We start from the raw sequence: 14,803 nt of genomic DNA, 5'->3' as shown, positions 1-14,803 counted from the left end.
GGTCAACTCAATAGACTAAACTCAAGATAATAATTAACAAAACCTCAAACAACCATATGACAAACTGACCTGCTGAAATGACACACAGGTAGTGATGGTCCGCTTGAAGCTGAAGCTCCGGTGTGTGTGTCAGAAAGATCAACACACTGCTTCAGAAGCACTGTGTCGAAGCTTGATTCGTTTGGCCAGAGTCACGTGATCAGTGATGTCCGAGCTTCATTTAGAACCTAACTGCTTCGGTATCTGATTCAATGGTTTATAAGGAAGCGAATCATTCGCGGGATTTGTGGAGCGTTTTGATGGTGACAGATAGTGAACCACTGATCATTCTACTGAGAGATTTGGAGCCAGCGAGGAATAGAGGAGGTTCTGTTGTGTGGGAGTATTTTGAGTGGATTTTGGTCAATCGGGTGGGTTTTCCAGCTTTGTGTTCTGGCCGTTTGCTTTTGTTTTGTGCGTGTTTATTATATCTGAAAATGGGGAAAAAGGTAAAATGTCAAAAATCTGCTTCCATAATATAAATATCATTAAATAACTTTAGAAAAACTTCCACTTGACTCTTTACATGTAATGTTGTAAAAATATATATTTTATTGTTTAATTAATCTGAAAATGTTAGTCTGCCAAATGTGCAGCAATTGAATTTATTTATTCTCTTTAGCTGATAGTTTGTGGGGCCCAGGTAGACTGTATAACTGCATCTCTACCAGTTTCTCTGCACTCCAGCCTCTTCTGTGCCATGTGAAGGGATTTTCCTTAAGGCAGGAGAAATTATCTCCACGAAAAGGAACAGGTTCGGCCATCGCACACTAGAACAAATTCTCTTTTTAAATAAAAATGAAAAAGGGTTACCTTAAATGCATCATGTTTGTAATTTGCAATTTCATAAGCATTTTTCTTTTCCATTTCACAATCAATTCTACCCCCAGGTCAAAAATATGTCTGGGAAAATTTCCCTGATATAATATTATTTATAAATACACCTGTCTAGCTGTTAATTGCATAAGTGCATGGAGGCAGGACCTCACAGCAGAAGCATACTCCATAATGTGTTGTACATTATTATATGTATATATTATATGTAACGTGGTATTTTTCAATTATTGTATTTACCAACATCAAGAAGTCACAAGCAAAGAAAGACCACACCATGGTGCATGTTTAAACAAGGAGAGTTTACTGGTCAAAACTATTTATTAAACAAATAAAACAAATTTTATTTTTATCATTTGGCCATCACTACACACAGGGGAACTTAAATACTGGTTTAGCTAAACCAAATGACACACACGGGGGAAAACAAGATGGCTGCCATATAACCAACTAATACAAAACATTTAAACACACATGAAACACCCCCCAGGCAATGAAGCATGTGGTGCAATCCAATTAGGCTGTCAGTGGTACTTCAGGTCTCTCAGCCCTTTGCTACACCTTTTGCCAGACAGGAGGAGAAGCCAACCCCCAGGTAACTCAAACAAAGAAAAGATGTATTAATATAACATAAAACGGAACTTTGACCTTGCAAGGTTAATATGTGTGCACGCCATATAAACATTGGAAGGTGTGATGGAAAAATAAATACATTTAATAAAGAAACAATATTGAACAATAAGAATATTTTAAAGTAGTGACTGTAAATTAAACTAAAGTGAATCAACGGGTGGTGAGGTGTGGAGCTTACCATGTGTGGCATGCCATCACAACTGCACAAAGTTGTGCTTTATGGAAGAGTGGCAAGAAGAAAGCCATTGTTAACAGAAAACCATAAGAAGTCCCGTTTGCAGTTTGCCACAAGCCATGTGGGGGACACAGCAAACATGTGGAAGAAGCTGCTCTGGTCAGATGAGACCAAAATGCAAAATGCTCTGTGTGGAAAACTAACACTGCACATGACTCTGAACACACCAGCCCCACTGTCAAATATGGTGGTGGCAGCATCATGCTCTGGGGGTGCTTCTCTTCAGCAGGGACAGGGAAGCTGGTCAGAGTTGATGGGAAGATGGATGGAGCCAAATACAGGGCAATCTTGGAAGAAAACCTCTTGGAGTCTGCAAAAGACTTGAGACTGGGGCGGAGGTTCACCTTCCAGCAGGACAACGACCCTGAACATAAAGCCAGGGCAACAATGGGATGGTTCAAAACAAAACATGTCCATGTGTTAGAACGGCCCAGTCAAAGTCCAGATCTAAATCCAATCGAGAATCTGTGGCAAGATCTGAAAACTGCTGTTCACAAACGCTGTCCATCTAATCTGACTGAGCTGGAGCTGTTTCAAAGAAGAATGGGCAAAGATTTCAGTCTGTAGATGTGCAAAGCTGGTAGAGACAGACCCTAAAAGACTGGCAGCTGGAACTGCAGCAAAAGGTGGTTCTACAAAGTATCGACTCAGGGGGGTGAATAATTACGCACACCCCACTTTGCAGTTATTGATTTGTAAAAAATGTTTGGAATCATGTATGATTTTCGTTCCACTTCTCACGTGTACACCACTTTGTGTTGGTCTTTCACCTGGAAGTCCAATGAAACTGATTCATGTTTGTGGCTGAAATGTGACAAAATGTGGGAAAGTTCAAGGGGGCCGAATACTTTTGCAACCCACTGTATTTTACCTACACATACATTCTTGTATTTAGACAACACCTGAGGGATAAAACAAACTGTAAATGTCTCCAGCTGGTGTTAACAGCACCACTAACACATCTGTGCTGATGGGGTGTGTGTATCTGTGATCTACAGCTCATGTCTGTCACATCAAATGCAGCTGAGTTTATGTAGCTCCATAAAGCACAGCTGATCGTCCTGCGCTGTCTGTGGTCCTGAAATGAACCTAATAAACAAAGATGTGTTTTTGAGGTTTATCAGTGTAAAAGCAGAGATCAGACTGATGTCCATCAAATCTCTGTGATGCCATCTCTGTGCACAAATGAATGGCACAATATCAAGAGCAACAAATCAAACACTGCATTAAACAAACTGTGCTAAATATTAGCACCATTAGCAGGACACTGTGTGTGGATAATGTTGGTAAATCAGTTTGTGCACATAACTGAAATGTTCCCCTCTCGATGTTTAGCACTTTGACAAAGGAGCAAAGAGAAAGTCCCACGTCTTCCACACAGTTTTCTCTGTGTGAACACAGACAGTGGTTCTTGTACCCAGTTTGTAGGAGCTGGGATTGGACTCCACCACAGCAGCCTCTGTGTGGGATAGATGCAGTGCTCTGTAGTATAAAGCACTCTGTCAGTGAGCTGGACTCTCCAAACCAGCAGTCATCGTCTAACATCTGCCTTCTTCAGCTGTAACCGTGTGTTTCTCTTGTAAACTTGGCTCTGATCATATGTGCTGTAATATTCCAGCTGTGCTTCCCGATCGTGCTGCACAGTCTGCACATGCTGGCCGGCTCCCCCAAGCTGAGAGCAGTGGGACTGCGCCTCATGACCGCTCTGTGGAAAAAACAGGTTTGTAATAATAACGCATTACTATAAATGTCATATTCATGTGTTCAAAGCTTCTGTTTGTCTTTGATTGTGTGCTGCTTTGGTCATGTCTGTAAGGACCGGGTCTACCCAGAGCTGCAGCGTCTAATGAGCCAGCAGGACAGCAGGGTGGTGCTGGGGAGGGACGCCCAGTGGGAGCAGATCCTGGCCAGGGCCGCCTGTGTCAGGGACATCTGCAGAGAGAGGTGGGTCCTCCCATACTTACAGAAACAGTGGGCACTTCCTACATTCACTGGTTCATTCATTCAGTGGACTTTGCATGCACAGTGCAGACAGTGTGAGCTTCCAACACCAGGATTCTTCATCTTCCCTTCTAATGAGTAATAATCACTGACTGGACTCTTCATAGATGTTTCTGCTCAGCAAGCTGATGAAAGTTCAGAAACATAGAAATATTTGTTTTTTCAGTCACATCACATCAACTTTGCTTGTTAAGATAAATGAATGCACTTTGTAGCTTTGCAGTGAATGAAGCCTCAGCTCGACGCTCCACTGAGTCCCTGTTTCTCCAAAAATCAGCAGGAGTCCAGTTTTAAATGTTTCTGTACAAATGTCCAGAGCAGCTACACGTGCCTGAATCCAGAAGGATCAAAGTCTTACAAAGTTCAGTTCAAACAGAGAGACTGAGAGGCAGCTAACTTCCTGTCTCTGCCAGACTATCAAAATAAAAGCATACATTTGAAGCAAAAGAAATCCAACTATGTCAGTCTGTAAGCACTGCTTCCCATATAATACAACTCTAAGCAAGTGAGCCATAACTTTATAGTTTTAACCTTTAACCCAAAAACTATGTTGATCATATAAACTCCACAAACTGCATCCAGGCTCCTGCACACGTCCTTTACATGTTAGCTGCTAGCTAATGCTTGTCAGTTTTTGTGAACTGGCCTTTATGTGTGTTGATGAAATAAAACGATGATTTTATTTGATTATTTCCTTTGTTCTAACCAGCTGGTGCACACTGTCCATCCTCCCGGGGCCTGTTACGCCTGCTAACATGTACATGCAGCTTTTTTAGCAGCATTAGTGAAAACCTGGGAAACCCTCTGGATGGATGCTACAGTACAAATTTAGCAAATCATTGAGCTGTTTCGTTGTTTTCACAAATGCTTACGTTTGCTTTTATTGTAAAACATTTGCAGCCATAAGAGTTTGCAATGATAAGAAGCTGTGTTTGGCATTTACTTACTTACACGTGTCCTGGCACTTTTAATGCTTTTTTCTTAAATAAAAATGGTAACAAAATTAGAAGAAACACATTTCCCACTTTGTTCACGCTGATGTGTGTGTTAACCAGGCCTTACCAGCATGCAGGGGACATGGTGGCTAAACCTCCTTAGGAAACTCAACTCCTTTGGAGTCAGCACACCCATCATGATGACTTTTTACTACGTCTTCCTGAAATAGGGTTGCCAACCGTCCCTTAAAATACGGAATCGTCCCGTATTTAGAAACAAAAGCACACGTCCCGTATTGAGCTAATAAGGGACGCACTTTGTCCCGTAATACAGTGAGAATCAAAAGTGGCCTATAACTTTTAATGGAATTAACGCTTTGTTTGAAAACATAATTCCAGCCCCTCTCCTGCTTTGTGACCAATGAGCTGACAGCACACTTATGACAATTCGAGTATGACAATTCAGATTACCGCTCATCTCATTGGTCGAGGAAAGGTCGCTTGCGGAGAAAATACCGGAAGACAACAGATGACCACAACAAGAAGCATGGCCAACAGGGAAACAAACGCCGACACTGCGGTGCAAGTCTCGGACGACAGTACACCTAAAGCTGGGCAGACACTGTGCGATTTTTTCAGTCACGTTATTCAGCTCCTGCTCAAACTGCACGACTGACTCGCAGGGGTTAGAAGTTGGTAGGTCACGATGTACTCTCACACTATACCGCCCGATGCTCTGATGCGACCTGAGTGCTCACACTGTGCCTCCATAACATGAAGGTTATAACAGAAAATCTGTCGCTCGCTCTCTCTGTCTTTCACTCACACAGACACACAAACCACCACCATCAACTTTGCTAAATTGCTAATGAAAAACATTATCAGGCAGCTGTGAATGAGCAGCAGTGTAGATCCAACTATTTTCACGGTTGTTGTGGTCGTGATCATTTTGTGATGCCACATCGAAAAGGCTCGGATGAGCTTTCCAAAGTTCTACAAGTTGTGCCTCCATCGCTTGTGTCCAGATCACACGCTGCACAGCCATGCTGCTCCGTCTTTTTCACCAACGTTTACGTTTGCGCGTGAGCAGTGTGAGCGGCTCACGAGCGATTGATGATCGGGAGCTGGTCGTGAGGTGTTAATCACTTCTCCTTACCCCACGTATACTACACGACGCACGATGAAGGCCAAAATCGGGCCGATCGCCAAAACCGTCGCACGACTCAAAAATCGGCTCAAAATGGGCCTAAAACCGCACAGTGTGAGCCCAGCATCAGAGCAGCAATGTTTGTTCCCCTCAGAGAAAGGGAAGAATGGTAAAAGGAAAACACCTGGCTGGAAAAAGTTAATATGGGCATGTGCAGTGAATATCAGCGCTATGTGGCCAGAAGTGTGATAATATAATTTATTTTGTGTAATAAACAACTGCAAGAATAGATGATTACAACAAATAGATGACTAATACATAAAAGTAATACATAGATGAATAATGATGATGAGTTATGATGCGTAATCATGGGAACAAGTGGGTTTACAAACAGGAGCAGCTGATTAGCTTTAGAAAAGCTGAAATAATACCTCAACTGAAGCCAATTGTACTAAATGCACTAAATGTGCACTGTTACAAGAATATTTTTCTTTCTATTGTTTTCTATTAATTTATATAATTTTAAGTTAAGCAGGACAGAGTTCTTTTAAAGAAAGATTTACTTATATTCTCAAAAGTTAAGCATGACAGGCTTCTGTTTAAGAAAGAGACCTGTTTTACTGTGTTAATGTTGTCATTTTGAGCTAAAAATAAATGGCTAAATGATCATTTGTTTCACATGTGTTCATATCACAAAGAATAGAATATGCATCTACTTAAATCAACTTCAAGTCAAATGGTTAAAAAAAATAATTTCACACACAAAAAAAGAGCTAGAAAATTCACCACACTGGGAAGGGTGAAGACAACTGGGTCGCCCGGCCCTGGCCACGAGGTGTCCCTTATTTATTTTTCAGGGAGTTGGCAACCCTATCCTGAAAGCATCATGACCTTCTCCATCAGCTGCTGGTCCCACTCCCTCAGCCTTCATACAGGAACAGACTGCAGCATCAGTGTGCTCTAAAATCATTGGCCTGCCTGTCAGAACTCTGGCAGGTTTTCATCAACAGGCCCTTAGACAGGCAGCCAAAATCATCAGTGACCCCTCTCACATTCTTCACCCTGCATTTCAATGGCTCCCCTCTGGGCGACGCCTCCGCTGCATTTCCTGCAGGACTGAGAGGAGGAGGAGCGCCACCTTTGTCCCCAAAGCAGCTCTGCTTTTTAACTCCATCTGATAAGAACATTTCCCACAGAAACATAAACTACACTCTTATACCAACACTTTACTCACTTTTAGTCACTTACAGTCAGTGTTGGGAAGGTTACTTTTAAAATGTATTCCATGACAGAATACAGAATACATGCCCCAAAATGTATTCTGTAACGTATTCCGTTACGTTACTCAATGACAGTAACGTATTCTGAATACTTTGGATTACTTAATATATTATCATTCTTTTTACAACAACGTGAATGTACTATTGCTGTGTGATTTATTGCTATTACTGAAGGTCCGCGACATGTAGTAAAGGGCCTCTGGCTAATATGGCGGGGTCCCTGTCGGCTCGTAGCTGAAAAATAGCTTTACTTTGTTGTGTGGGTCAACTTTTCTTGCGAGAGACAGAGAGAGGCGTTGAAAGGCTGCTCTAACGGAACTTATTGTTTTCGGAGGAAAACACGAACACGGTGTACAGTCGAGTCTTAATAGCTTACTTACAACTGGGCTCGTCAGGCACTCTTCTTGGCTGCAGTGGTTATTATTATATTTACATGCTTCCAGCTCCCGTTATTGCTCGACGACAACTCGTACCTTTCCACTCGCCTTTTTCTCCCTCCTCGCGCTCACAGACACATAACGTGTATGGCAGTGCATTCTCCCTGCAACACGGACTACACTGCCCATGATGCTACATTCTTTAGAGCTATGCTTGTAGCATTCTGCCTGTTAGCTTAGCACAACAACAACAACGAAAAGGCGCTCTCTCACCCAGGAAACACACAGTCGCAGAGAGAGAGAGAGAGAGAGCGTCGCCCTGTAACCATGGCAACCGTAACGCTGCCGCCTGGAACAACAGAACGTAGCTGTCAAACAAAACCCAAACAGTCCTGACCCGCGACAAAATGAAACAGGAAAGTACCGCAGTGTAATCCATTTATTTCAACAAAGTAACTGTATTCTGAATACCACCTTTTTAAACGGTAACTGTAACGGAATACAGTTACTCATATTTTGTATTTTAAATACGTAACGGCGGTACATGTAATCCGTTACTCCCCAACACTGGTTACAGTTATTTATTCACCTTCAGTCACTTTAATTTTAAAACTGTGTAATTTTAAAACTGTATATTCTGTGTATTTATTATCTCACTCTTATTGTGCTTATCTTCAACGTCATGCTGCTCTGTTGTATGTTAATTGGCCCTTGGGGATAAATAAAGTCTCTCTGATTCTGGTCTTGTTTTTTTATATATTGGTAGTTTGATAGGTTTTGTATTTGTTTTCTTTTACATCATATTAAAATGTATAAATATATAGATTTAAATATTGTGTATTCATGTCTGGATTGTGTTTGGTTTTCTTTTATTTATTTCTGCAGTGGTTGTTGTGTATTACTATTTAGATTGTCTTTTTTCCATTATTGTAATTGTGTATAAAGTTTGATTTGAATGAAAGTTGCACTCAAATGCTTTCAGTGTTGCTGTGTTGAGTGTTTTCATGTTTAATGTTTGTATGGAAGACACAGAAAGACATTCGGCTAAAGAAATCTGTGCTAGAGTGACTTTAAAAAAATAAATAAACAGAATGTAAATAATGATGTTTAGTGTTTGAGATGGAAGCTGTTTCTACAGGATCCTGATGGACACTCAAAGGTTTATAAAATGTTCTCATTAGTTGTTTGCAGCAGAATATCAACCGATGTGAACCAAAACAATTAAGTGTGTGAGACTACAAATTCTAGAATCAGAACTGCTGATTTCATTACTCTGAACTTTTAAAGGCAGGTTTTGTATCTGAGAGCAGGGACACTTGCTGTGTTCAGTGTGACTCGTCTCTGCAGAAGGTCAGGGCTCTGATAGTTGCAGTTAGCGGGTGACTTACTGGGCAGGTGGCTCCTGAGTGTCTGTTGGAGTCAGGGTTCATTATGGTCCTGGTTGCTACTGGAAATAAAGAAACAAAAGGAGGGTGTGTTGTTCAGGAAGTACAGACTGTAGCTCAGCAGGTAGAATTACTAACTGGAAGGTTGGAGGTTTGATCCCTGGCTGCTCCAGTCTGCACGCCACGGTATCCTTGGGCAAGATGTGGAACCCCGACTTCCTCTCCGATGCATCCATCATAGTGTCATTGTTAGAAAAAGAAGTGCTTGTGTGAATGAAGCACCCTGTATAAAATGCTTTGACTGCTCATATTGAAAAGCAGCTCATAAGAACTGGTTCATTTTCCAGATAATTCCACTATTAAGACAACAGACATTTGGGAGGCTTTCTCTGAGAGTAACACTGAAAGTCTTGCTGCTCCTCCACAAAATGAACTTCAGATTAAAGACACAGCTCAGCTAAACACAACTCAAACTAATCTACACTATTTTTCTTTATTACGCAGCGTTTTTGTGGCGCCCTGAGTATTATGCGCATTAAGAACAAGTCTCAGATGTGTTCCTTATGTGTTCGTGCCCACCCCCCATCATCATTTTTTGCTATTTGTTGTGACAATAGTTTGCATCATAACACAGAGCGAAAAGCTCATTTGCTCCCACCTGATGTGATGTTAGGGCGATATTTAGTTTCGCCAGTAGGTGGCAGTGGCGGCTCAGCCAAACGGGTAACTGGCAAAATAATCCTTCACAAAAGTAACGCAGGCCAGTTATTACAATGGAAGCCGCCAGTAACACTGAATTGTTTTGCTGTGTTTCAGGTGAGAGCAATATACGAGAACTACATACATTTATGTAAAGTTGATGCTTATTTAACATGTTTGGAGTGTAATTCTTGTTTATATGGTGTTTAATGTGAGCGAATAAGGGAGTTGTTTCACGTTATCTGTGGGTAATCCTAGTAACATTTGTGCGCTAGCTAAGTCATGTTAGCCTCCTGCATTAATCTCTGTAACCGTGTTGTTCCATCAGTAAGGTGAAAGGAAACTGTTAGCGGGTTTCAGTTAAAGTTATAGGAAATAGACCAGCCAGTACATGTTATGTTGTCTATTGTGTACTGGTCATTTTCTCTGTGTGTTAAGGGCTGATTAATACGTGGCCATTACACGTAATGCCACAAAAGTAACGCAGGCCAGTTATTACAATGGAAGCCGCCAGTAACACTGAATTGTTTTGCTGTGTTTCAGCGCAATAAATCTTCATGTGCACCTGAATGAACCCTGTCGTCCTTCAGTGTGTAACATAATTTGGCGAGCCACCAGCCAGGAGCAGATTTCCTGCTCCAGACAAGAACCTAGAACACGTTAAATCAACATCTGGTAAAGATGGAACAACTACAGGATGAGATCAGCACAGCCTTGTGGACACTTGGGAAACCCGAACTCACCAAGGTATGCCAGCATCTTAAGTGCAGCGAACCAGCAGGGGTGGGTTTTAAAGGACAGTCCCGACGTGCTCTGATTCGGCTGGCAGAAAGTACTCTGGACGAGATTGAAAAAACAGAGGAATCTGAAGTGTTTCAGCAGTTCATCCGTGACCTCCAGTCATTCATACAGTCATTACAAGAACATCCTGTAGCTGAAGTGGAGATACAACGAGCAGAGCTCAGTGAGATAGAAAAACTGAAACAAGAGTACAGTCAGCTCCAACAAGCTCAAGCAGAAGCACGACGTGTTCTGGAAGAAAAAATTGAAGCGTTGGGGACCGAGTTTAGAGGTGCAGCTGGGATAAGTGAAAAACAAGTAAGTCAGCCTGCACCCTTTACTACACCAGAAGTGACTTTGAGAAAAGACTTTCGGATCTGGGGTCAGATCGGGGAAGCAGGACAAAAAGACAAGTTATCTTTCACTAGCTTGACCAACCAAATTGATTCCGGGCTTAAGAAAGGCTACTCAGAGACTGAAATCATTGAAGCTGTGATTAAGGCAGTAAGCCCTGGCCTTCACCTTCGAGACTTGCTGGAAGTGAAGCGTGACCTCACACTTCCCACACTAAGAACTATATTACGGGGACATTACAAAGTAGACTCGTCAGCTGACCTGCTTCATCAACTCATGAGCATATCTCAAGACCCCAAAGAATCTGCTCAGTGCTTTCTGTTCAGGGCAATAGAACTCAGAGAGAAATTACTCTGGAAGTCTGGTGATGACGATGAAGGGGAGCAGTTCAGCCCAGACTTAATTCAGCGCAAGTTCCTGCGCTCATTAGAGACTGGCCTCCTCAGTGAAGCCGTGAAGTTTCAGTTAAAGCCTTATCTTGGCAACTACCAAGTAACAGATGAGGTTCTAATTGAGAAGATAAATGAAGCAGCCAGCCTTGAATTAGAGCGACAAAATAAACTGAGGAGAAATACTACAGTAAAAACACCAAGGATAAATGAGGTACACACAGAGTCACAGCACAACCACACTCAGCCACCTTTGAACAGTGAACCAGACAGAAAGGATGAAACCCAGACAAAGGGGGGTGAAGGAGGTGCCACAAAGAAAAAGCAAGGACAGAATAAGGGCCTGGATTCAGAGACAGCTAAGCTGATTGAAGGCCTGAAAGCTGATGTGCTTGAAGTAAAGAAAATGTTTAATGAGACTTTGGAAGCAACAAAAGTAAGGTCAAGTATGGACAGTCGGTTCTCTCCTACAACAAGACGTGCTAGAGGTTGCCAAATGTGCAGAGAGGCTCAGCTTGGTGATCTGTGTAGACACTGCTATCGCTGTGGTCAGGAGGGTCACCTTTCCCGAGGGTGCAGGCAGGCTAGGATCACCCAGGGAAACGGGAGGGGGCTACTGAGCCGGGACCCACAGTAGCCCACTCATCACCCAGGTCCCAGGTAAATCCTGTCTATGGGCAAGACACCCCGCATCAACAAGCACCACAAAATGACTTCACACGCACTGAAACTGGCCCCAAAGAGCCAAACAGCAACAAATTGACAAGTGACACATCTAATGGTTATATACCCTCACAACGGCAAACCAAGCTCATCAGTCTCATTGGGAAAAGATGCACAGTTCAGTGCCACCTAGATAAGGTACCAGTAGAGGCCCTGTGGGACACTGGAGCTCAGGCAAGTCTGATTAACAATGAATGGCGAGAACAACACCTACCACACAGCACTGTCAGGCCACTTGCTGAGCTGTTGGGAACAGAACCTCTAGTGGCTTTAGCAGCTAATGGTAGTGAAATCCCATATGATGGGTGGGTAGAGACAGAATTCTATTTGGACTGTAACCCTGAAAATTGTCTTCTAGTCCCAATGCTTGTATCCAGTGACCCCAATGTTGCACAACTGCCCATTATTGGATTTAATGTAATAGAGGAAGTTGTGAGTAAATGGGGCAAGCGACAACCAAGCTCACGCAACGTTCGAAAAATCAGCCAAATCCTTTCAGTATCAGTACACACTGCTAAATCAGTACTAAAACTATTGCAGTCACCAGACCAAAACCAAAGTGTGGGCACAGTATTGGCAGGAAAGAGGGGACTATGTCTCGCTGCTGAACAGATTACCACCACATATGTCCGTGCACACATTGGAGCCCAGTTTTCAGGACAGAGTCTGTTATTTGTCCCGAATGAACCATCACAGTTGCCTGAGGGTCTTGTCATCCAAGAGGGACTGGTCACCATAATGGAGGGCAGGTCAGTGTACATCCCAGTCGCGATAGCTAATACCAACAAGCGGGATGTCAACTTAATCCCTCACACTGTTCTGGGACATCTGGAAGAAATAAAAACAGTGTACCCCATCACCCCTGAAAAGACACAAGACTCAGTGGAGCAGATTTCATCACAGCCTCCTATACAGGTGAATGAGGTTATGAACACACCCTCCTCCAGCCATAAGCCACCTCAGTGGGACCCTCCAGTTAAGTTGGACCATCTCAGTGAAAATGAACAACAAACGGTGAGACAGCTGTTAAGAGAGGAATGTCATGCTTTTGCTTATGATGATAAAGATGTTGGGTGCATCCCCAGTTTAAACATGCACATCACATTGCATGACACAACACCTGTTCGAAAAACCTACATATCTGTGCCAAAGCCTCTGCACCAAGAGGTGAAAGACTATCTTCAAGACCTGCTGAACCGTGGGTGGATTTCAGAGTCTAGGTCACCCTACTCATCTCCAATCGTCTGCGTTCGGAAGAAGTCAGGTGAATTGAGATTGTGCTGTGATTACAGGGAACTCAACCGGAAGTCAGTACCAGACAGACACCCAATTCCCAGAATTCAGGATATGCTAGATTCCCTTCATGGCAGCTCCTGGTTCTCTGTTCTTGATCAGGGGAAAGCATACCATCAGGGGTTCCTGGACCCTGAAAGTCGCCCCCTGACAGCCTTCATCACACCTTGGGGCTTGTACCAGTGGAACCGCATACCCTTTGGCCTCAGCTCAGCCCCAGCAGAGTTTCAGCGGAGCATGGAGGACTGTTTAAGGGGACTGCGGGATGTAATCTGTCAGCCATATTTGGACGACAACCTAGTCCACTCTACTTCATTTGATACTCATCTTGAACACATCAGAGCCGTCCTTCAGAGATACCAAAAACATGGTGTCAAACTCAGCCCACAGAAATGTGACATCTTCAAGAAAAAGGTACGTTTCCTTGGTCGGATGGTGTCCGAAGAGGGATATACCATGGACCCAGCGGAAATAGTCCCTGTACAAGCTCTGAGAGACAAACCACCATCCACAGTGGGGGAACTGAGTCGGGTCCTAGGATTCCTGTCCTACTATAGATCCTATATCCCAAACTTTTCAAAAGTGGCAAAACCCCTGTACCAGTTGCTGACACTGCCTCCAGATAAAGCACCGCCACCAGTGCCCAGGGCAAAGGGGAAAGTGGTTAAGACAAAACCGAAAGGTCGACCACCGCCTAACACACCCATTAAATGGACTGAGAGCCATCAAAATGCCCTAAATGAGTTGACTGACTGTCTAACACAGCCACCTATTCTGGGTTACCCTGATTTCTCAGAGCCCTTTGTACTCCATTGTGATGCCTCACAACAGGGCCTGGGAGCTGTGTTATATCAAAAGCAAGCAGGCAAGATGAAGGTCATTGCATATGGCTCAAGGACATTAACACCCCCTGAGAAAAACTATCATATGCATTCGGGAAAGCTGGAATTCTTGGCTTTAAAATGGGCAGTCTGTGAACGCTTTCGGGACTACCTATATTACGCCCCACATTTTGTTGTCTACACAGACAATAACCCTTTGACATATGTCCTTACGACAGCAAAGCTGAACGCCACAGGCCACCGCTGGGTGAGTGAACTGGCTGACTTCAACTTTACTATCAAATACCGGCCAGGGAAGAAAAATGCTGATGCAGATGGCCTATCCCGCTTACCACTAAACATTGAGCAGTATATGGCACAGTGCACATCAGAAGTCAAACAGGGTGTCGCTAGAGCTGCTGTTGAAAGTGCAGTATTGCAGAGGGAGAATCTGCTGCATGAAACTGTTGTTGTCAGCCTGAGTGCCGTCAGTTTAGTGCAAGACGCGGTCACACTGTCTGCTGGAAAGTCTCTGTCACCCGAGGAAATCCGAGTGAGTCAGGAGAAAGATCCCATCATCAGTCGCTTTTTACAACACAAAATCAACAACTACTTACCAAAAGGTCGTGCCCTAACAGCAGAACCCCCTGATGTCAGAATCTTGCTGAGGCAGTGGAGCAGAGTGCACATAAATGATGATGGGGTCCTCTATAGGAGAGTGAGAGGCAGAGACCAGCTTCTTCTCCCTAAAGAGCATCGTGACACTGTGTTCAGGGAACTGCACAAAGAGATGGGACATTTGGGGGCAGAAAGAACTCTGTGTTTAATAAGGGACAGGTTCTACTGGCCTCGAATGCAAAACGATGTGGAGCATTTTG

General features: G+C 43.4%; 2 protein-coding genes across 2 annotated transcripts in view; one reads left to right on the top strand and one right to left on the bottom strand.

The window, feature by feature from the left end:
* The window catches only part of LOC113015885 (NACHT, LRR and PYD domains-containing protein 3-like), a 525,401-nt gene that overhangs the window by 109,657 nt on the left and 400,941 nt on the right, over positions 1-14,803 (bottom strand). The window lies entirely within an intron of this gene.
* LOC113016359 (focadhesin-like) lies at positions 1,339-4,933 on the top strand. Its single transcript, XM_026159146.1, has 4 exons — positions 1,339-1,468; positions 3,360-3,461; positions 3,558-3,685; positions 4,798-4,933. The coding sequence occupies exons 2-4, from the start codon at positions 3,393-3,395 to the stop codon at positions 4,838-4,840; spliced, it is 240 nt and encodes a 79-aa protein (XP_026014931.1). The 5' UTR covers positions 1,339-1,468; positions 3,360-3,392; the 3' UTR covers positions 4,841-4,933.

Source organism: Astatotilapia calliptera, chromosome 3 (assembly GCF_900246225.1).
Source record: "Astatotilapia calliptera chromosome 3, fAstCal1.2, whole genome shotgun sequence".
NCBI classification, from domain to species: domain Eukaryota; kingdom Metazoa; phylum Chordata; class Actinopteri; order Cichliformes; family Cichlidae; genus Astatotilapia; species Astatotilapia calliptera.
This window is presented reverse-complemented; position numbering and strand designations above follow the sequence as displayed.